Source organism: Ambystoma mexicanum, chromosome 2q (genome assembly GCF_040938575.1).
Source record: "Ambystoma mexicanum isolate Mex_15411 chromosome 2q, UKY_AmexF1_1, whole genome shotgun sequence".
NCBI lineage: Eukaryota > Metazoa > Chordata > Amphibia > Caudata > Ambystomatidae > Ambystoma > Ambystoma mexicanum.
This window is the reverse complement of record NC_090924.1, coordinates 885,505,548-885,529,756: the sequence shown is the minus strand read 5'-3', so window position 1 is coordinate 885,529,756 and position 24,209 is coordinate 885,505,548. Positions and strand designations below refer to the sequence as shown.

The 24,209-nt window shown below is 44.2% G+C and overlaps 1 protein-coding gene across 6 annotated transcripts in view; it reads left to right on the top strand.

Annotated features, from left to right (window-relative positions):
- The window catches only part of MYO3A (myosin IIIA), a 2,295,212-nt gene that overhangs the window by 284,738 nt on the left and 1,986,265 nt on the right, over positions 1-24,209 (top strand). For all 6 annotated transcript variants that reach the window (XM_069648154.1, XM_069648153.1, XM_069648152.1 and 3 more), the window contains exon 5: positions 11,356-11,460. In XM_069648154.1, the coding sequence (XP_069504255.1) occupies positions 11,356-11,460 (105 nt within the window). The remainder of the gene's footprint in view (positions 1-11,355; positions 11,461-24,209) is intronic.

Below are 24,209 nucleotides of genomic sequence, written 5' to 3'. Positions count from 1 at the left end.
TGTAGAAAAGGTGGTCTGGCAACTGGTAATCCAAAGTCAAATACTAGGGCAAGGCAGAGGCAGTCCGTGGTACAGAAAACGTGGTCGAGAATTTCGTAGAGCAAAACAGAATGAGCGTCGCGGAATCCCGGTGGAAAACAGCTGTGAAGCGACGCTCATTGATTTCCGGACACTCTTATCCAGCGAAGACGTATCACGTGATGAGTACGACTGAAATCACGTGATACGGAAGCATTTCTGTAGAGCAGAGTCACGTGACACGTGACGAGCGGATCCTCCTAGGTCCATTCAGGGCACCACGGTAACCTGGGAGCCTCCAACGCAACTGCCAGGAGCGGGAGGGAAGGTAAATACCAGGTGTACGAGCAAACCCCTGGGTATGATGCCCGAATGGGCGCCCGAACGTGCGTGCATTTGGGTGTATGTGTGAGCGAGTGGGACGGCAGGAGGCCGAGGGTGGGGGCGTGGCAACCTCAGAGATGTTGATAGGTGCAGGAGCCGTAACAATTAACACACACTAATAACATTGCATTTGGAAACCGAAGCGGTAGCGGAATGGGAAACATGTACAGGGGAATTTCAGTTTTGCACAGACTGGTCATGAGGGGAGGAATGGATTGTGGTCTCAACATAGCGTCTTTGACTACAGGGAATTTGTGGGGATGGTTGGCTTGGATAGGGGGAAGGGGTACAGGTACAAGTGGGGCAGTGGTACTTAATATTGTCCATCATATGCCTTTCTACAAATGTCTTTAACTCTGCAAACTTGTTGTTCAACTGATCCATTTTTGCACAGAGGATTCTCAGTTCATTTTCCCCATTTGCACTTTGGGTGTGTCTGTGCCCTTCCTCCTGTATATTAGCTGGAGCTTCCGGCCCATTGCCTTCATGCTGTGACATATCTTGTAACTACAGTGGCATTGTCTGCAATGTATTGTATGTCTATATTTGCATTCCACAATTATTGCATTGTAATCTTTGGGATGTTTAGTCCCTTTTAATGTTGTAGGGGATTTGCCTTCTATACTGTGTCTAACAAAAGACATCAAGTTATCTACTTGTCCTTTTTTGCAAACAGGTTTAGTGAAGCCAAAGCGACATTTGGTATGGTATTTGCCTTTGCTTTTATATCTACGTTTATATCTACATTGGCAGTACTTGCCACACTTATGTTTTTGGAAGCTTAAGATTTGTGTATGTAGGTCACTATCTATAGTTTCTGAAGGGATGTCGCAGGTAATGTATTTTTCAATAAACTGTAAAACAGTGGTGCCCCTAAAAATGGCCAAATTTAGCAGCATCATTTATCGACAAAAGCATGTGGATATATGGCGCTCATCTGAATTGATATTCTTTTCTCTAAAAGAAGTGTTGCACTTCATCGGGCAGAGGGGTAGTTTATTTGCAGATGAAGGGTCAGAGTTCTCCTGGTGTTTTTATATCTATTCCTCTTTATTTTGGTTTGCAGTGCGTAAGAAGTCTTTCACATCATCCCATGCATACTCTGCACAACTTAAAGTAACAAACCATGTGGGTGGGCCTAGGTTCCTTAGCATACAATGTACATCAGTGTGACATCAGAACCAGTATTCTTTTGTATCAGGCATGTTTGCCAAGAGAGTGGTGATACTTGACTGCAAAACCTCATCTTTGTCTTTTATCTTTTGAAGCAGTTGGGTAGCGGACATGTTTAAAAAGGTAGAGCCTGTTTTTAGTATGTGTGCAACGCCATAAAATAGAGTTACTGGTTTTACTTTCTAACAGGAGGTGGAAAATGGATTCAACATTTTGTCTGAATCTGGGGTCTTCAGAATACATTCTTAAAGATCAATATTCTGATGCACTAATTTGTGTGGACCTTTCATCATATCTTCCTCCTTTTCCTGTAGGAAAGAGTCGAAATATTAGAATGTGTTTCTGCACTATTTTCCCATATGCTCATCGGGGATCCGTTGGCTAGATAGATTTGATATGTTTCTAATGCATTGTCAATGGCGTCTTTGGAATATAGTGATTGAATTGTATACTGGTCTAAAATGTTGGCAGTAACAGGATCTACACGTTCAAATTGGCCAGTGCTGGTGAGTCTTGAATTATTTGGGTGGTTTCTCTTAAATATACCTTTATGTTTATATCTTTGTAGTACTCATTGTTTTCTTTTAGATTTTGTAGGGCTTGTCTAACTTTAAGTCTACTAGTTTTTACCATTTTTTGTCTTTTGTTGTTACACCATTAACTAATACAATCAAAGATTGATCTATTTGTCATTGTACTCCTATATATACTTCTTTGCCTCTGATGCCCTTTAGTAACTTGGATGGAGGTAATTTGGCTGATTTCGGTTGAAGGCATATTATAGCTTGAAATGGGTGTACTGTTTGGATTATAATGCTCTCACGCAAGTTGAGTTGTTGGAAAGCTTTTGAAAGTGGGAAATGTTCTAAATTATTAGTGTTAGCATGTCATGGCATTTGGCTATTGTCAAGCTCTGTGTTGCAGTAAGTGCAAAATATTGAGGGGTCAGTTATTTTGTATTTTGTTTCTGCTGTTAGATATAAAACTAATTCGAACCATTGGGATTCCTCATTGTCCTCTATTTTGTAAGCTATATCTACTATTTTTCTGCTCTTTTTATGAAAAGTTCTGCAACAAAAGACACATAGCTGGTCTGGTATTTCAGCAGATGTGTTTTGAAACTTAGCTGTTTCTTTATTGTATGTCTTTGTTAGGTCGTTGATGATTGAGATTTCAGTAATGTTTTCTGAAGTTAAAGAATTTTAACCGGTACCGGTAAATCCTTACCGCCTTACTACGAGGTCCCTTTGCGGGTTGGGGGATTTAACGCCTGCTTTTTGCAGGCGTTAAAAACCAACCCGCAAAGGGACCCAGGGAGCTAATTACGGTACCGCAATTTGCGGTACCGTAATTAGCGCCTTCCCCATTCCCATTGAGCCCTATGGGGCAAAAATGGGAATGGGGAAGGGCAATGGTGGAAGTGGGAATCACCGCCCCGCCAAACTTGGAATGGGGCGGTTTCCCCTTTCCGCCAAGGCGGTGCCGGTATTTTACCGGCATGAGCCATGGCGCTAATAGCGCCATGGTTCTCCGCCATCTGTGTAATGAGGCCCTAAGTCTATTTCATTTCCAGTGTATTTACTTTGGATGTGCTCCGTTTCTTGAAGCAGTTCTTTCGCTGTTCCATGTAGGAGAATGTTATTTAAATTTTGCAGTTCTATAGCAGGAGCTTTGCATAGTATAGTCAATGCACAAGATTCTGCATAGCAGCATGTTGTTTTGCTAACATTTTGAGTATTAGCAGTGAACAGAGGTGGCGTGAGTTATGTTTGCTTAGCTTACCATAACTGGCAAATGGCAAGGGTTTTTCGGTTTTACTTGCAACCATAATGTGCCTTTAACAATGTTTTTTGTTTTTTCAATGTGATCTTGCCTTTTTTGCACATCTTTACATGCTGCTCTTGATTAACTTGCATTTGCACTTTATGTTGATTTTGGTCAAAATGTACAATATTCATGTATTAATATGATATATTTATTGCTGCTTTACATGTTACCATCATAGCTTTCAAAGCTGTTTCTGGCTTTGTATTCTGGCACTGAGCCTTTTGAACAGTCTATCTAGACCAATGAGCTGCAATGTATGTTATCTTACATATATCTATGCCTGGCAAATTTTTAAATTATTTTCTTATACAATAATCAGTCTTATCCATTGGAATCTCATATTGGATTTTTAGGTTCATTGGAAGACTGTATGGCACTTTATTTTTTATTGTGTTTCTGTAGTTTTTCTCAGGACACTATATGCATTTTATTGCAGGCCCATGTTGATTTTCCGTTCAAACATGGCCGCCATTATTACGGTCTTCCAGAGTACCTTCCTCCAATTAACATAGATGATGGACTACATGCAACTGCTATTTGTGTTTCTCCATTCTGTGGTGCCACGTGATCAAGCGCTCAGTTGAGCGCGAAACGCGTTGTGGTTGGGCCGTTTACCAGGCGTCCTGCTTTTGTCTGTTCTGCTGCTTCCCCCCCCCCTATTTTGTCCTGTACACTTCGTGCAGGCTTTGTTCACTATTTTAATTATTAAAACTATTACTTTATCTTTCACGCGTGAGCTTTGCATTCTTTCCTTGGGTCCTCTCCCGCTACGGGATTGTAGGACCCTCCATAGATTCACGGCGAGTGCGGTCCACCCTGTTTCCTCTAGTTTTCCTGCTATCAATACACGGAGCGTACCGTGTTGGACCCGCACCGTAGCTCTCTTTCCTTTTTTTCGGCGCGTCCATCGCTTAGGGTCGCCTTGCCAAGCGGGATCGCTGCCGCTAGGGGCAGATTCATCTGCTTACTGAAGTCGAGTTGCATTGAGGAAGAAGTGCAGCCCGAGAACACCTACCGCTGTTAATATCAGACGCGTGCCGGAGGACGCGTGGACTGTGGTTGCATGGTAGGTGATTATTTCTTGAGTGCTTTACATCTCTTCCTGTTCACTATGCTGACGGTATTATAATGCTCTCGTACTCCACCCTAGCTTTCTGCTTACTTGCCTCTCTATTGCACTAGTTTCCAATGGATCTGGCATACTGTGACTACTTTATTTAAAATGAATGCAATTTCATGCTCACACGTGATTTATGCTTCTTATTTATTTAGAAGTTGATATCCTCATAATAATATACTACTACTTCCCCTTTTTCCTTGGATATCACGAGTGGTGGGGATACACGCAGCACTGTCAGACATGCAGGACGCCTGGGTAACGGCTCGGCTTGCACAGGCCAGGGATCTTTTTAATGAATCTCAGGAGATGCCTACTTCAGTACCTTCTATTGGGACTAAAAAGAACAATGTCAGTCTTAATCCGGAAATCACTCTGCTCAAAGACATAGAAAAATTACGAAGAAGGGAAATCTCTAAATGGTGGGAGGAATACTCACTACAAAATTACCTCGATGTTGGACGCATACCACGAGGACTACGAATTTTGACAATGCCGTCCTTTGAGGATCAGGACCCTGCCATGCTCCAGGAATGGGGAGATGCCAGTAAAGGATGTTCAGCACACTTCCTCACGATTTTAGTCAAATATGCCAAATCAGATAGAACAAAGGCAGTGGAAGAGCTTGCGAAAAAAGAAACAGAACTTGCTAAACTGTCGCAGTCTGAGGAGGGGAAACAACTCCGTGGTAAAATCAACGAATCATTACTTACATATGAAGATGATATTAAACAACGGAAGCACCGAAAGTTTATCAGGGACAAAATTGACTATGAGACAGGTAGGATCTTTACGTTCGCTAGAAGATTTGATTCACTACGGAAAAAACCTACGGTCCGGCCCACAGTTGTCGGTGATCTCGACTCTATCTCGTCCGAATCAGATGTTTCAGTCTGTGAAAACGAGGAACCGTCTGTCAAGTTAAATTTTTTAGACGAAATGAGACTGTTATGCCAGGATGGGAAGAATCAGAAACAACGGGGAAGGGGGCGAGGCAGAGGAAAAGGAAGAGGAAGGGGACAGAAACCACGAGGAGGAAAACAACTCGGCGAGGCCAGCGTGGGAAACGGGCCAGAAGCATGCCAAGAGAGCAGAGCAACGCGCTCTGGAACCAAAAAATAACCAGTGACAATATGAAGCTGTGCCAAATCATCAATTTATCTTCGCATATCCTCACTAAAGCCCAAGCCTCTGTCCTTTCTCTTGGGCTTAACTTTTGTCCTACTAAAACTTTTGATTATGTCCAGTCATGTATTGATTTGGATAAATTTATTCGAAAGATCAGACTCAAGAAATTCTTCTCCTTCAATCCCACTATGCCAAAATTATCAACACCTCGTACCGGGCATACTGATCTTCTGATTTCTGATCTTCCATCCCTTATGGATTTGGCTTCCCTTGAAGACTCTGACTTTGATTCTTCAAATACTTATCTCACTGAGTTCGGCATTGACCCTGACTGGGATGTGCGTACCAAATTTAAGGAGAAATCTAGGTTCAATCCACAATTTTCCGTCGGTGGATGTATTGAAGCATTCTATGATCTTTGTATCAGTGACCTTAGGAAATTACGTAACAGTACCAGCAAGAGCAAATATAATCTCACCTTTGCTCAGCTTACGGCCATCAGTGAATTACAAAACTTGCCGAATATTATTATCAAACCGGCCGACAAGGGTTCAAACATTGTAATCCAAGATCGTGTACATTATGTATTGGAGGCCAATCGCCAACTCAAAGATCGACTGTGCTATGCCCAACTCTCGAAAAATCCTTTCGACGAAATACAGTCTGAACTTAAGGATCTATGTGCTAGGTGGGTTGAAATTGGTCTCATTGATGATGATCTTGCTAAATTTTTAGTTCCATCTTGTTTTACCATACCGACAATCTACTTTCTACCTAAAACACATAAATCTCTTGCACATCCACCAGGCAGGCCTATTGTTACCTTGTGCGGTTCTCTTCTTGAACATCTGGCTCAATTCATTGATGAAACCTTATTTCCTCTTGTGGCAGTTCTACCCTCGTATTTACGGGACACCAAAGATTTTTTACAACACATCTCTAATATACCCTGGGAGGAGGGCTTACTGCTAGCAACCCTTGATGTTGTCTCTCTTTACACCTCCATTGACCATCAAATTGGTATGGATGCTTGTAAATATTTTCTTGATACTCGCTCATTGAATTTCCACAGCCATAGTTCTATGATCCTTGAAATGCTCTCTTTCTGCCTCAATAACAATATTTTCTTATTTGAGGGTTCTTTTTTTCGCCAAGTAAGAGGCACCGCCATGGGTAGTACTTTTGCCCCGTCCTATGCCAACTTAACAATGGGATGGTGGGAGGCCACTTTCTTAAGCGATCTACTTACATCGAGTTTTGCCACACATATTGTTGCATGGTGGCGATATATTGACAATGTTTTCGTCATATGGAAGGGTACTAAGGTTGAATGGCTATTATTTGTGAAATTATTAAATACCAATATGTTTAATTTGAGTTTCACAGAATGCAACAGTACGACCAAAATTGTCTACCTCGATGTAGTGGTGACCCTTGAGAGAACCGGTTTATGCACAGCATTACACAAAAAACCTACTAATACTGGCCTGCCCTTACATGCCACCAGCTGTCATCCTACATCATGCAAACGCAGTATTCCGTATGGGGAATTTATTAGATATCGCAGGAACTGCACAGATCTAGTATCTTTTGATTATCATTGTGCCCAGGCGGCTAAGGATTTTATCAAGCAAGGCTATGAGCGTAGAATTATAGAACAGGCTTATACTAAGGTACGTGGACTTTCTAGGGATTACCTTCTATACAGTATCAAGCCCGTCAAAACTACCGTCAATGATGACCCCCGCCTGATTGTCACATTTGACAATGCATCTAATCAAGTTCGCAAGATTATAGAACGTCATTGGCGAATTCTCATCATTGACAAGGATCTGGGTCCTCTTCTCTCTAAACGTCCTACCATCACATATAAACGTCTACCCTCACTTAGGGACAAATTGGTTTCCAGCTTCTTGTCACCCATTAATACCAATCCACCTTATATGAAATCGTTGATGGAATCCCCAATAGGATTTTCTAAATGTTGCAAGTGCAAGGCCTGCATTCATGCTATTTCATGCAAATCTTTCTTGCATCCGGTCACCCAATGTCATCAGCCGATTAGATACTCAATGAATTGTGATACCACTTTTGTGGTCTATGTGCTCTCATGTCCTTGCATGAGATGGTATGTCGGGAGTACTACATGCAAGCTCAAGCTTAGAATATTACAGCACCTTAGGGCCATCAAAAACTCTGATCCCGCATACCCTATGGCCAAGCACTTCAAAGAAAAGCACAATAATGATCATTCCCTCCTCAAATTTTTTGCAGTGGCGCACATTCCGATTCACCCCAGAGGTGGGAATCGTGTACTTAAACTGAGACAGCTAGAAACCAGATATATTCTGGATTTCGACACTAAGTTTCCCATTGGCCATAATCTTGACGAGGAGCTTCATACATTTATAGGCACGTAGGTTCCATCATGTGCGACTTATCTACTTAAGATTGTTGTTTCCTATATCACTGATGTATTTCCGCGTTTACCCTGATTAGTTGATTATATTCCTCATATTTACTACCATTGTTCTTTTCCTCCCCCCTATTTATTTCTCTCTTTGGTTTCTTTTTTCTTTTTGAATTTTAGATTTTCACTAATAAGATAGGTTATCCCTGCTGTTGTATTTTCCTGGCTGTTATTATTGTTATTATTTTTGTGACCTTATTGCACATTTGACACTTCTTATGTCTATATATTCTTTTGCTGTAGTCCTGCATGTCCAACTTTTGGTGTTCTTCAACATCTTTTCCATTGTGGCTATCTGGTTTTGTTAAGATTATTATTATTATTTCAAGCTCACCCGCTCTAATTTGGGTATCATGCCAGCCCTATATAAATGCTCATTGCCTCAGCTGTGATATCATTTTCCAGTTAAATGTCTTAAATTACTGTTAATCATATTTGCTTACATAATCTAGTTGGCCTGCATAATGTTTATGCTGCCTACTAATTGATCAGCACTTGCACTTTTTGCTGCCAATGCTTTTGTGATCTTGCCTCTTTGCACATGTATTCATGCCATCTCTGACTAACTTGCACTTGCACTTTATGTCATCTTGGGCCCAAATGCGCATTTCTGCCTACATCAATATGGTATATTGCTTGTTGCACTAAAGTTTTATAACATAGCCCTAATGTTGACTATCTTTTATTATGGTATTTTTATCTGCCTATATGTATAATTTTTATGTTGCTTGTTAACTGACTTGCACTTGCACTTTATGCCATCAGGGCCTATGTGATCTTGCCTTTTTTGCACATCTTTACATGCTGCTCTTGATTAACTTGCATTTGCACTTTATGTTGATTTTGGTCAAAATGTACAATATTCATGTATTAATATGATATATTTATTGCTGCTTTACATGTTACCATCATAGCTTTCAAAGCTGTTTCTGGCTTTGTATTCTGGCACTGAGCCTTTTGAACAGTCTATCTAGACCAATGAGCTGCAATGTATGTTATCTTACATATATCTATGCCTGGCAAATTTTTAAATTATTTTCTTATACAATAATCAGTCTTATCCATTGGAATCTCATATTGGATTTTTAGGTTCATTGGAAGACTGTATGGCACTTTATTTTTTATTGTGTTTCTGTAGTTTTTCTCAGGACACTATATGCATTTTATTGCAGGCCCATGTTGATTTTCCGTTCAAACATGGCCGCCATTATTACGGTCTTCCAGAGTACCTTCCTCCAATTAACATAGATGATGGACTACATGCAACTGCTATTTGTGTTTCTCCATTCTGTGGTGCCACGTGATCAAGCGCTCAGTTGAGCGCGAAACGCGTTGTGGTTGGGCCGTTTACCAGGCGTCCTGCTTTTGTCTGTTCTGCTGCTTCCCCCCCCCCTATTTTGTCCTGTACACTTCGTGCAGGCTTTGTTCACTATTTTAATTATTAAAACTATTACTTTATCTTTCACGCGTGAGCTTTGCATTCTTTCCTTGGGTCCTCTCCCGCTACGGGATTGTAGGACCCTCCATAGATTCACGGCGAGTGCGGTCCACCCTGTTTCCTCTAGTTTTCCTGATATATATATATATATATATATATATATATATATATATATATATATATATATATATATATATATATTAAAACGCTTTCGTTAAGTAACTGTATGGCTCACCTTTTTTGTAAAAAAAATGTAAAAAAATGAAAAAATGTGCTCCTAAACACTGATAAAACTTCATTTAAAATGAATTACCGTTGCAATGTAAAGCATGAAACAATTGATTATCTTTTATTATGGTTGGCAATGAAACCATAGCATCCTCTCCCCACGCACACATATGACACTAAATTCGGCCATACCCTAGGTACAGTGACTGTACCTTCTTTGAATGGCCTGTGGACATGCCCTGGGGTAACTGTCTCAGCATGGTTTTTGAGTGACCCTACCTACATTACGGTTATGCCCATCAGTCACTTTGCTTGGTAAAAGGCCTAAGATCAAAACTCGAAGGACAATCAGACTATGTCTTTCTCACATGGAGTTGTTTGCATATAATATTAAAGTTAAATGACCTCAATTATGTGTCCATATGATTACCTCTAGCCTCTAAAATGACACATTTCTAACATTCTGGTGAAGTGGGTAGGATCATGAGAATAGGAGGTTGACGTCTCAATGAGACCTTACAAAATGATAAATGCATGATGTTGAGACAGTTTGAATGTAATAGAACTGTTGCTTCCAAATCATTGTCTGTACTTGAAACAGCCAAAGGATGTGGAAGTTTCGTAGTACCGGGTTCTCTCTATTATAAGGTTTGCTTTAAAATAAAAATACAGACAAAGGGCCGATTTTAGTCTCCATACACAACATGGCATCTGTGGTCTCCCAGGTGGTGAAAAACATATTGACAATATATACATGCACATTGATATTCCCTCATCAAAAACTAACCTTCTCGTCAGGTAGAAATGTAGTTGGCTAATTTTACTCTATTTTCAGTGCCATCAGTATTTCAGAAAAACGTGTTTTGGCTAGAGCAAAAACATTCTCATCCACTTGCTATGGCAATTAGTCATTAAAACCAGCATTGGCAATGCCAATAGTTTGGGCTTTTGTGTAGGCATGGGATAGGCATTTGCCAGGCACTGCCATAATGGCATTAACTGGCCATTAATGGTAGCAGCTGCAAATTGTGCAAGTACCTGGTTGTATAATAGTGGGGTCTATCCAATGTCTATATAATGCATGTAAAAAGCTTAAACGAATGACTTTTCCAATGCTGGTTTTTAACAGGACCTCAGGGAAGGAGGCGCATGCAGCTTATAAATAGAGTAGCTGAAGGCACACTTGGTTGAAGCATTGTTATTAGACCAGTAGCCCATTTACAGCTCCAATTAAGCCATTAACTCTCAGAAAACAATTTGAATAACACTGGCAGCCACTTCAAGCACAACATTTGATGCAACTGCTTGATAAAGCTACCTGAAAGAAATCCCAACCAGATGTTTTCTGGATGGGGAGGGGCAGAAAGTGGGTGGGAATAGCAATAGTGATTAGCATGGTCCTGGACAGTCAGTGGGTTGGGAAATAACCAAACAACATCTACAAGCTGTGTGCCCCTTCTCATAACGTAGATGGCCAATGTGCAATTGTTTGTCAACTGTTTAATTGACTTTATTCTAGATAATGTTTTAATTTAACTATCCCATTGTTTATCTACATATCATTTTTTTTAGCTATGCAATGGAGGATCTGTGTCTGACCTAGCAAAGGGACTTCTGAAGAGAGGAGAAAGAATGGATGAAGCAATAATTGCCTTTATTTTACATGAGGCTCTAATGGTAAGAAACCTAACATTACTAACACTGTGAATTAGTTGTGGGAAATGTTGACTTTCAAAAATATAAAAGGGAAAATAAGGGAACATTTTTAGTTAACTTAGAAAAGGATAAATACAACTAGGTATATTCATAATATCACTGTGTCTTCATTTTCTTTTGTTTATGAGTTATTATTTTGAATTGTTGTCAAGATGAAAGAAGCATCAAGGCAATGTCGGCCCATTCAGCATTAGCAGCGTATTGTGATTCCATCACATAAAGGATCAATAAAGAAAGGGAGCAAAATGTCTTCATGAAAGCTTAGGGGATCACTCATATATAATTCCATGTAAACCTCTGCACCCCACACCCCCCCACCCGGCCTCACGGATATTGTTATGTGTGTCTTATAGCTATCTCTATCTCATTGTAATTTGTTCATTGGTTGCCAGTGTCCGCACATCTATTTGTCATGTTTCCAGTTGTGGTTGGTGGTTTTATTTCTATTTTCAAAAAATCACCTTGTTTTAGTACCTACCACTATTGAACTCACCGGTAGTGTTTTCAGACATACATGAAATTGGCCAAATATATAATTGAAGGCTCTGGCCTTAGGTTCAAATTTGACAGAAATGTGATAGACAATTGTCAATTCAGAAAGGTTTCACGAAACCGCACAACAAAATATATGGGTGTATGTACCCACTCTTGCTTCACATCACTAGCATTTTCCTGATTGAAAAATGGTGATTACTTTTCAATTGGGTCCAGTAAAGACAGAAGGACAGATTTTGTTGTGATCACTTTTACCGAAGGGCTACATTTAACCCAGGCATTTCTATTAGGATTTTTATCCATAAAACATGTGAAGCTGAAGAGGTTCAACAAGATGCATTAAAAAGCATGCACATTTAAGAATGGGTGGTGGATTACATAATGGTTTGCCCTGACAAAGGGTTTACACAAAATATTATTAAGTTACTGATCAGATTGTGGTATTAATTTAAAAAACTATCATGGGCAAGGAAAGAACCCTCTCATCCCTGACCTACAGTAGACCCTCCATGGAACTTCAGCTTGGCCTGAAGAGAATATAATCCTCTAAATTAAGGTGTCCCACATGATCCCATGGCATTCATCAGCACCCTATTATAGTGCAGCACCTGTCCCGGAGTTTGAGGTGATAACATTCTGTCTGGCAGGCTAGTCATTGGTGTCAATGAATCTCTTGGCAAGATGAAGTTTTCTCTGAGAGATTCGGACCCCAGAGCATGGCCTGGTCACGTTCACGTTCTCTTTCTAGATTGTGTTGAGCTGTAGGATCAGGTATTTATTTATTTGCACTTATAAAACACAGAAACAGCCCTCGGGCATTGTGGCACTGTTACAGAAGGCTTACCTAATTACCTAAGTGCTTACAAAACATAAATGATTGTTACAAAGATGAGGGCACTTACAGCCCCATGGTGCACGGTGGCTACTCACAACAATGCAGGGTCAATCCAGTGGGCACATTTGCGGAGCCATACCCCTTGTTGCAAGGCGGCAACTACACAGATGCAAGAGTCAAATAGTGAGAAAACATTCATGAAGCCTCACCCCATGTTGCAGGGTGGCTACTACACAGATGGAAGAGTGAAATAGTGAGGAAATATTCATGGAGCCTCACCCTATGTTGCAGGGCGGCTACTACACACATAAAAGAGTGTTAAAAAGGGCTGACTGCACAGTATCATGTCTTCTAGAGTTTACATTTATCTGCCATATTCTTTGAGGTTAGGGCCACTATCATTGCCTCTGCATTTTTCCTTATTACATAAGCTTTGTGTCCTCTCAAACCGTTCCTAAATATCCATTTTAGTTTCTCCCCCTCTACCATGCTTTTACTAATATTCAAATTTCTGTTCTCTCTCTCAATGCTGCTGTGAGTTCTCTATTTTTTATTTGAATTGTGTGGTCGAAGACATGTTTGTGTTTATAAATAGGCTTTAAGTCCTTACTCCCTTTATTAACAAAGGAGTTCAAGACTGTAATATAACCCTCCGCCTTGACCCTAGAGGTACTAGATCGCCTTCCCAACCAACTTGTCTAGTTGTATTTATAGTTCTCAACTATAGCCTCCAACCAATTAATCCTATTTCTACCTCAGTTTACCTCTACTTTAGGAGTGTATAGTTTACAAGAGCTGGAGGCTCCACTTGATGTTCATAATATTGTGATCACTATTTACGGAGGGGGACACTTGCAATTCCATTATGTTCATGAATATATTGCTGGAGACATACACATAATCCCAGATGGCCTGTTGTTCATCCTGCACCATGTAGATTTAACAGCTATGTCCCCAGCTGTCACTCTAATCAGCATCCACAAGCCATCAGTTCACCCCAGCGCTGTCCCTTCTGTGTGTGTTGGTTTGTATGGAGGCTTGTGAGAGGAATTGCACATTTAATTGGTCACGCGTGATATTTAAATCCCCACAGATGATAACTACCATGACTGTGGAGTCACAGAGGCTCTAATCAATTAAAGCCATCATACCATCAATGAAAGCATCATTTGTTATACCCAGTGTATTACAATATAATTGTATCAGTTTAAATTGCCCAGACCAGGATACACATTAGGATCCCAAATGACTTTAACAGCCTGAATATATTCACTAGGTGCTCTCCAATCCTGTATACAAAAGCCATTGTCCATTTTAGCTGCAATCAAAAGACAAGATTTAGGTCTACTTTTACGCTCCTTTATTGCCGGGTTCAATAAAATAGTGTAGTCAACCATAACCAGCTGGTGCATCAACCAAGTTTCTTAGAATAAGACTATATCACCGATCAAAAGTGCCTCGTCCAAGGGTTTATATAAATGGGCGAACCCTGTGGTATTCCAAGAACTAATCTGAACTCCCAGCGTCTTTGCCCCTTGTTCGCGTTAGTTAATACTTTTTCCACTTGCTAGAGCTCCTGCCAACCATCTGTCCTCTCTTTCCACCAAACGGCCCGGAGCTGGGAGCCCTTGCACCTTTCTGCTCCCTGGATGAACTAATGACCATGTCATTCTAATAGGACCAAAAGGGGTGAAGTTTGGAATATCTGTATCAGCAGACAAATGTTTGTTTAAACGCTTCCTAAAATAATATTTGGACATTTCCGTTAAATCGAAGGTACATTTAGGTAAAGCAAGGGTGCATTCTCCAACATTGCAGATCTAATTAAATTAGACAGTATGTGTGTGTCTAAATGTTTATCATCGTAAAATTCAATCTGTGTACTGTCTATTGACTAAATCAAGCACAAGGCAGGTGTTGAATCGAATAGTCTCAGCACATTGGCTCTATTCAGAATTAGAGCATTCTTACATAGTGGCAGTTGTTCCAACAGAAGACACTTCTCCTGTAGCTGATCCTTAGTAGGAAGTGATTCCTTAAGTTGAGTATATACGGTCTAATTGTTCTTACTATGGTTAAATGGTCCTTTTTTTGCTCCATTGTACAGAAGATGTAAACTGCCTCAGATGCCTCTAAAAAATGTATGGAAGAACCCGATTTTGGGTTATTTCTAGGATTCAATATCTCTGCATTAACTCTTAAACAATTGTTTCTTTCTGCAAGGACAATGGCAGGAGGGACCGCAACTGAGAGCTACTGGATCGAATAAGTCGACAAATTAATAAATTCCTCTCTCAATTCTGCACTCTTTCTCCCCACCTTACTCCCTGATTGATCGTCCCCTGGTATCCTTTTTTTATGATAATTTTCTTTTACCTCAGAGATTAGTCCATCTGTCATAGATTGGAGTCGTCAATGCCCGTAAAAACATACGCAAACCTTAATTGAGAACTTTAGAGAGTGCTTTTAAATTTTTTGATTTCTTCTCTGGTTGTGAATTTTTATTCCCCCCCCCCACACTTTTGATTTGCCTTGATTTTGAAATAGAGGGTACAACGATTCAGCATCAGCCAGCCCCTCTAACTTCCTTGCAAACGCACTAAATATTGAGAGCTCGGTGGCTACGAGAGCCATTTGAGCAGTCGAGCTCTGGAGATCCGGCGCCTGATCCTGTAAATACGTGCATGAATATACGCACCGAAGCCCTGAAACATCGCAAACCTGATTATGAATAGATGAAAATCTCATGCCCAAGAGTTGAAGGAGGACCGGCCTAGGGGCTCCGCTGTGTTCGCGATCCTCGGGGCCGAGACCCCCAAAATGGCGGCCAAGAAGAGCTGACAAAGGCTCCGGCGGCCATCGACGGAAAGGCTGAAGTGCTGTGGTGGGCGAGGACGGTGACGTGCGGGATGCGCTGTGGCCCTCGGACGCCCGCTGGAGGCGTGCGGGGTCCGGTGCCCGGCGCGCAAGTGCGCCCCTAACGAACCCCGCTCCAGGGTTCCCTGGAGGATTGAGGCGGGAGACGCGGCTGCCGCCGGTGTTGGAGGGAGCGGGGGACTGGCTGCATTGGGTGCGTGAAACCCGGTGTGGGACTGCCCCCCCCTTGTGAATTGGAGCCACGGAGAGCTCCAAAAGTGAGAGCGGCCGCGGCGTTGCAGCCCAGCTTCTCCGGCAGCACGAGCCCTGCATGGTCCGGATGGGGCCATCCAGTGCACACGTGTAGCATGTGACCCTGGATCTGACAAAGTGCTTTGTGCTGCGCCTGGGCGTGTGGCCATAAGTGAGGCGCTACGCTCAATGAGTGGCATGGAGGGCATTATGGAAGTAGCACGAAGCCCCACTTGATCCTGGAGCCTGGATACCCTCTGCACAAGTGAGAGGAGGAGATGCCTCCCCCCAGCATATGGCAGCAAAATACCAGGCGGAGGGTCACTGCTCGATCTAAGGGCAACACTGAAGCCCAGGGGAATTTGCAGCGTGGCTTGCCAGCATGGCGGATCTGGCGCAAAGCCTCACAAAACACCAAGGGCGTGGTGAGGAAGGAAACTTGCGGAGGTACCTAGGAGATACGCGTAGTGGCAGTATACACGCCTGGAGAGCCACATAAGCACTAGGAAGGGCGCCTGGGGACCTAAACCAACTGGGGCTGGAGCCCGAGATCCGAGAGGAAGGAATGAGGAAGGAATGAACCCACATGGTTATGTGGGAGGACACAGCCCACTCCAGGAGTAAGATAGGCAGCCTGAGGGCACCCATGATACGGTCGGGCCGGGCCCTGACACTTTGGGTGTCTTAGCTTGCTCGGGCTGGGGGTCACGTGCTGTGGGGCCAGCCCACGCGTTTCCAAAGCATCACGATGTCCAACAAACCTATAAGACCGAAAAGCAAGCAACCCACACTTGATGAATATGCTAAAACACCACCAGGCGCTGAAGGGGCCAGGAAGAAAGACAAGACCCCCGATGGGGGCCCATACACTTTGGGAAGCCAGGAGATACTTGCGGCGATTGCAGACCTGAAAATGGCCTGGGAGACTAAACTGGGACTGGCCATGAACGAACTGAAAGCTGCACTTGAGCTCAAAGTCGGGGCAGTGCAGGAGGAGGTAAATCTTCTCCGGCAAGACGTAAGGTCACTATCTGAGCGCACAGGTGACCTAGAAAAAGAGGTGGCCCCGAACATGGTGGACTGTGCGGCCCATAAATTGGAACTTCACGCCCTAGTGCAAGGCATGGGCAACCTCAAGAGCAGGGCGGAGGAGGCAGAGGGAAGCGCCCAAAGAAACAATATTCGTATCGTCGGATTGCCGGAAGGTGCTGAGGGAACCAACCCCACGGAATTCATCTAGTTTACGCTGTTGCAGGAGATAACTGGGGGAGCCCTGTCCCAGCGGCTCGCTGCAGAGAGGGCGCATAGGGCCCTGATGAGGAGGCCGCCGCCGGGAAACCCCCCTAGGGCGGTGATAGCTAAGATCCTGAACTACGAGATCGTGAAATAATCCTTGAACACTTTCGGAAGGGTGGTACAATACAAAGGGGGTCGGCAAACATAACGGCATACCCAGATTATACCTTGCAGGTGCAGCGCAGTCACATGAACTTTGGGTCTGTGAAAAGAAGATTGCGGGAAGCGGGCCACATGTACATGTTGATCTATCCAGCAAAATTGAAGGTGTTCCACAAGAGCATAACCTTGTTTTTTGAAACCCCGGAGGACGCCATGGGATGGTTGGACGTGCAGAGTTTCCCCCAAGAACAGGGTATCCAGGAAGGAAGAGGCAAAGATAAGTAATATGTGTCTGGAGCACCCAGGGTGCCACAGCTTATGACAATGGGACTTGGATATAGCACTGTATATGATCTGCTGGGGAGTACGCCCAGGGCTATAGTTATAAGTATGATCCATTGGCACTGAAAACTTTGGCATTAGTATGGGAGCTTTACGGAGCCAGACCTCACACCCCCATAACGAGAAGTTTAGTTAGGTCACCGGTAGTCCGGTGACACCCTGCTGGGTTCCTGGCCTGGGCATTCCAAGGCAGAACCAAACGCGGGGGGGCCTGAGATCCAGGGATGGAGCTGGGCACTTGTTGGGGTTGGGGTCAGGGTTGGGTGGGGAGGAGGGAGGGTAGGGGCGGTGTGCAGTGGTTTGAAGTTGGAGAATGGGGGGGAGGGAAGTTTGTTGGGAGCGGGAGGTGAGCGAGCTAAACTTTGTGTTTCATCAGGGCCGGGAGGGGAGACTGGGAGAGGAGGCGGGACATCAGATATATGGTGTCGGGTAGCCTCAGAGTGGTGACCTGGAATGTGAGGGGCCTCAATAGTTACCTAAAGCACAATAAAGTAATGATGTACCTAAGAAGGATGAGGATTGATATAGCATTATTACAGGAAACCCATCTCACTAGAGAGAAACTGGAGGTGGTCAAGAAGAAATGGAGGGGGGAGTATCACGGGAGCTACATATTCAGCTTGCGCTAGGGGAGTCATCATATGGGTGGCACCACACGTACATTTCAGCTGACTCGGTCGACGGTGGACCCGGAAGGCACAATGATTGTAGCGCAGGGGATGCTGGAAAACCGAGAAGTGAGCATTGTAAGCGTATACGTCCCTAATCATGATACAGCTGCTTACTTTAGGACTTTATATGGCAAAATCCATCCCCTGGTGGGTGACGCGATCCTATGGGGAGGGGACTTCAATTGTACTTTGAACCCCAAGATGGACAGATCAGAGAGCAAGCTAGGCAAACCCACCCCAGCTGCGAAGGCGTTGCAGGCCCTGCTGATGGACTTTAAGCTCGAAGATGTCTGGAGGCGGCTGCACTCAGTAGACAGGCAGTACTCACACATTGCGGCGCCACATGGTTTGCACACGAGGCTGGATTATGTGTTCGCCATGGCGGGAGAAATGGTGGGCGCGGAATATAAGGCCATGGTGCTTTCGGGCCATTCCCCTTTGGTCCTGGAGTGGCGATACCAACCCCCTAGGGCACGGATCCCGACGTGGACGCTAAGAACGTAGGCCCTGCAGGATTCGGGATTCCGGGAGGTCCTGAGGGAGGCGATCACACCGGTAGCGTGCAATTGGTGGGGACAGTGTGGGAGGCATTGAAGGTGGTGGTGCGGGGTGTAGCCATATCAAAATCCAGAGGGCTCCAAGGAGGCATAGCACAGAAGTTACAAGAAATGGAACGGGAACTGGAGGCCATGATGCGTAAGGGCGGTGACTCGGGGAGGAGGGGGAGAGGATGACACTGCTGCAGCAAACTAGCAGTGAGCTTTGGGATAGATTATGTAAGCTGAACTATGAGAAATACGTGGAAGGCAGCATGCGGGAGGAGACAAGCCGGGCAGACTGCTGGCCTGGTTATACAAAAACGAAACACCACAACCTGTGATTAGAGAAGTTAGAGGCGAGGAGGGCCAGATCTCGGATACTCAAGAGGGAATAAATGAAACGTTCTGCAGATACTATAAATGCCTATATTAGGAGGGGGGGGAAATAGGGACCAGGAGATCCAGGAAACATTAGAGGACATAGTCTTGCCATATCTAGACGACTTGGAACAGGCTGACCTGGACGCCCCAATCGCCTCAGATGAACTAGAGACAGTGATCCAGCACCTGCCCACGTGCAGAGCCCCGGGATCGAACGGGCTCCCAAGTGAATTCTATAAAACGTAAAAACAAGCGTTGCTCCCGCCGCTACTGGCCATGCTTAATGAGGCTTATTAACGTTGGGGGCTGCCAGAATCCCCACGGGAAGCGGTGATCATCCCGCTCCTGAAACCAGGCAAGCCAAGCACAGACTGTGGGTCATATAGGCCCCTATCGATGCTCAATCAAGACAACAAAATCCTTACATCTGTACTGGCTAACAGGCTTAAGCGAGTCATTGGCAAATTAATACTCCCTGACCAAACGGGCTATGTTCCTGGTAGGAATATAACTGACAATCATAGGAGATTACATAACATTATTGACCAAACGGAGAAAGAACCTGGCGAGCTGGCAATTGTCTCGCTGGATGAGGTCACGGCCTTTGATTCAGTGAGGTGGCCTTGGTTGCTGGCGACCTTGAAAGGATATGGGATGGGGCCAGGGTATCTGAGATGGGTCAAGATGTTGTACAGCTCACCAATTGCAAGGGTTAAAACGGGTGCCATAATTTCAGATAAATGGCAACTTAGCAGGGGTACTAGACAGGGATGCGCTTGGTCGCCCATGTTATATATCCTAGTGTTAGAGCCACTAGCAGTGTGCCTTAGACAACAATACGGGGAGATAGGGATCTGTACTGTCGGAGGTACTCACCTTATATCACTGTACGCCGATGACATGCTTTTGTATCTGCGCTTCCCGGAGGAGAACCTTCAATATGTCTTGGAGGTGATGGAACGTTACGCTATCCTGTCGGGCATAGCAGTGAATCCTAGGAAGTCTAGTGTATTCCCGCTGGGGAGGTACAAAAGCACCCCAGGGAGAAACCTTCCCGTTTTGCCAATACCATGGCAAACCGAGACGTTTCGATACCTAGGTATCGATATGTACCACTCGACGGGGGAAGAACACAAATATAATACAGAGAGGGCAGTTGATGGTATTAAAAATAGCATGGGATTCTGGTCCAGATTGTCCCTGGCCATGATGGGTAGGGCGGCTTTGCTTAAAATTGTAGTCCTGCCTATATTGCTACACTTTTTTGTAAACATCCCGTATGTGATCCCTAAACGCTTTTATGTCAAACTCCACAGCCTATGCCGGGGTTTCATCTGGCACAATTCCAGAAACAGGGTGGCCCTCTGGAAATTACAAAACTCATGTGAAAGGGGGGGCATAAAGCTGCAGAACTTCGAGTTATATTACATGGCAGGTCAGCTGCAATATGTGGTGAGGTGGTTGTCTGAAGAGGAAACGGCTGAAGCTAGGCTGTTGCGTAGGGATCCAGCTCCCTACTTCCTCAGAGAGACAGTGTGGCTGCCTAAATCAAAGGTATTGGGAATGGAGGGGTTGTTGGTGCTTGGATGGGAGGTATGACATAGGGCATGGCAGAATGTGGGAGACCCGGCCCCGTTTTCCCTGCCGGTGCCGTTAGTGGCATTGTGTGGGGAAGACTCCCAACTGATAAAAGGGGTCTGTAGATACTGGGAACCGGTGGATCTGGCTACCCTTGGTGATATATGGCAAGAGGGGGCATTAGTGGACTTTCAGAGTTTAGTGGAGGACACTGGGGTGCATAAGGGCCAACACATCACTTATTCTAGAATAATTAAATTTGTGAGAGAACGATGGCCTGAGGCATTACTTGCGGAACAACCTGATGCCACCATAGAGACGATGTATGATGTCTCGGAGGGTGGGCATGAAATATCCCGTATATATGAGCTGTTGAGCACCATGGCTGGGAGGGAGTTGCTCCAACTAAGGCGAGATTGGGAGGAGGAGGTGGGTGCACCCATGACGGATGGACAATGGGAAAGAGCCCAAAGGTATCATAAGAAGGTGTCTCGAAACGCGAGATTTCAGCAGATCCAATTATATATCACTCATAGGGCATACCTGACGCCCAGCAAAATAGCCAGGTTTGGCGGCCCAGAGACACAGAAATGCCCTAGGTGCGGGGAGGTAGAGGCTGGGTTGCTGCACATGTTTTGGGCTTGGTGGGTAGGTTTTAGATGGAACTGAAAACACGATTAGCAGACAAAGGGGTCACGCTGGATGTGGAGTCGGCTTGGGCATGCATGCTTGGGGGTTTCACCAGACCGCATAACTTGAGACACATTAGCAAGATGAAGGACCTGGCCTACATCTTAGCCAAACGGAGAATTGCAATGTACTGGAAAGCGGCCCATCGGCCCAGAATTGAGATGTGGTGGGCGGACCTTTTAAAGTGGGCAGAAGCTGAAACGACCGCCTGTTATGAAGCTGTTACCGGGGGGGGGAGAGGTGGCCCCCCTAATAGCATGGAGACAATTGATGGCCTCAATGGTGGGTCCCTCCCAGGCCGACCACAGCGATGATGGCATGGAAAAGATAGTGATAGTGGACACGCCCGAAGATGTATAGGTGGATCACATGGGTACAATGGCTCAAGTTAGTGGGGTGGGTTGGGGGAGGACGGAAGAGTGCATTCTGCAATATAATGTTTGAAGCTTAATCATGACCGTCCTACTTGTTTGTAATGTTTGAAGTGTTGTTTATAAAATAATAAAAATCATTTTAAAAAAAAAAGTATTGAGGGCTCCTCTTCCAATTCCACCACCATTGTAGGTCACTCCCACCTTGCCGGAGAACAATCCAGGATGTGTGATGAACCTTCTTCTATGTTTTCCTGTATGTCAGATGGAATTAGCTCCTGAGATCGAAAGAAGACTCCTTCCTTCCTTCACACAAGGCTTTCCCGAAACCCCTGCATTGCGAGGGCGACCAGATGTCCATGTTGAAACCTGGGCCCGGTCAGAGATATATTCCCTATCGTAATTTCTTCCATGGGAATTCTGAGCCTGCATACCTGTGACATAGCCTTGAATGTATGTGATTTTTAGTATTAAGCAATGACAACAATGCAATTTGATCTTTTACCTTATCATTTAAGGAATCATAAGCACTTTTATTGCTAAATTGTAGATTGGAGAGACTGGTGCCATGCTCTCTTTAGGTTGCATACCCTGAGCCACAAGTCTTTGTACTGGGGGCCTAGACTCAGTTGATGATGACATGTCTCCGGTGTCATCCGCAATTTACTCTGGGTATAAGAACGGTGAAGCACACAGTGACAACCTGTTCCATAACAATCCCTTTCAACTGCCTCTTTCATCAGTGAATGATCTTCCTTCTGATATATTCAAATTTCTCTCCTCTCTTCCGGTCAGGGATATATATTCAGCACTTCTACCTGGTCCTCAGTTGTAGCTGCTATTAGGGAGAATCCTCCAAATGTGCTAATTTCCCTTACCTTTTGAGACCCCCAGCAACTTTGCTGGATTTCTAGGATTTTAATTTTGTTTACCTGGAAAGAGTGTGAGCCTTTTTTTCCACTCTTTCATGTATTTTGATGTGTGTTTTACTTTTGTGTTCTTTGGATATGGTGTTTTAAACAAACTCCATGGCATCATCTTTTTCTGTGTGTCACACAGCACCTTCAGTGCAGTGGCACAGTGGTGTCTTTCAGACTCCCCAAGGTTTAAATACCTTCTCTGGGACTGACTACCGTCTCCCAGAGCATGTAAAGTTAAATTGACTTTACTAGTCTCTTTACATTTACTGACCCAGCACACACTATCTTCCTATAGAGTGCTGGAGGGGTTTCTTAGCTTCCCCTGAGTCAAAACACTCATGTAACAGTAAAATATTACCCATTCCTACTTTAAATGGGTGATGGCAGTGGTTTAGATCAACTACCGTGATTTTTTCTGACCGCTAACAACAGTAGCTAAAAATCGGGTCAGCCATGGTTTTCAATATGGGGCCCAAGACCTATCTGTAAAAATAGACTCTGGTCATCTTTTTTTGCCATTTCTTTTAGGAAAGGTCCTTCTTGTGTTTGTCTCTGCGCACCAAACCATGTTTGGTCCCTTTTGTTTGTTGGCCTTTGGCGGACTTCAGTGCTCCTAGGTGACCTGAATGCACTCTGGCGTGATTGGCCGGCTGGCTGTCCGGCAAGGACAGCCACCCTGCTGTGTGAGTGACAGCCAGGCTTGAATGAATGGGGGAAAACTGTTTAAAAGCAGGTCTCTGGAACTTGGAAAGCAGAGCGACCACTGGAACGAAAGAACCGAAGAGGACAGGAAGGAAGAGGACTGCAGCAAATCCTGGATGACCAGTGAAGCCCTGCTGCAGGTCCGAATTGCCTGAAACTCCGACGACAGAGAAGCTCTTCAAGGTTAACTTCTTCCCTTGAGTTTGGTGGGAACAACCAATTCGCAAGCCACCTGGACACCGTCCTATTCTGGTCAAATTTTCATCAGAGTGCTGTTGAAAACTGGATAGCCAGAGGGAAGGAAACCAGCTTGTGGACTTTAAGGCACTCACACCTTAAACCAACGTCTAGCTACAGCTTTTGGCCTCTTCCCTGGGCAGTGCAGGAACCTCCCTATGTCCTCCTTCTTGTCCCCATGACTGAAGCTCAGGGACAGCGAGATCTGCTCGAACTGCCAGGAACAACTGCCTCAGCTACAGCTTTCTTCATTGACAAGGTACTGTGCAAACGTGGTCCGGGAATCTTTTTGGCCATCGAGAAAGTGTGTGAAAATTTCCTCAACTACGAAGGCTTGTCCTTCCCTTAACATTCGTCAATCTTTTCGCCTAGAAAATTCTTCTAATCTCTGTGACAAAGACTTAACCGTTATATACCAGAACTGTGCTATCCTATACAAAAGA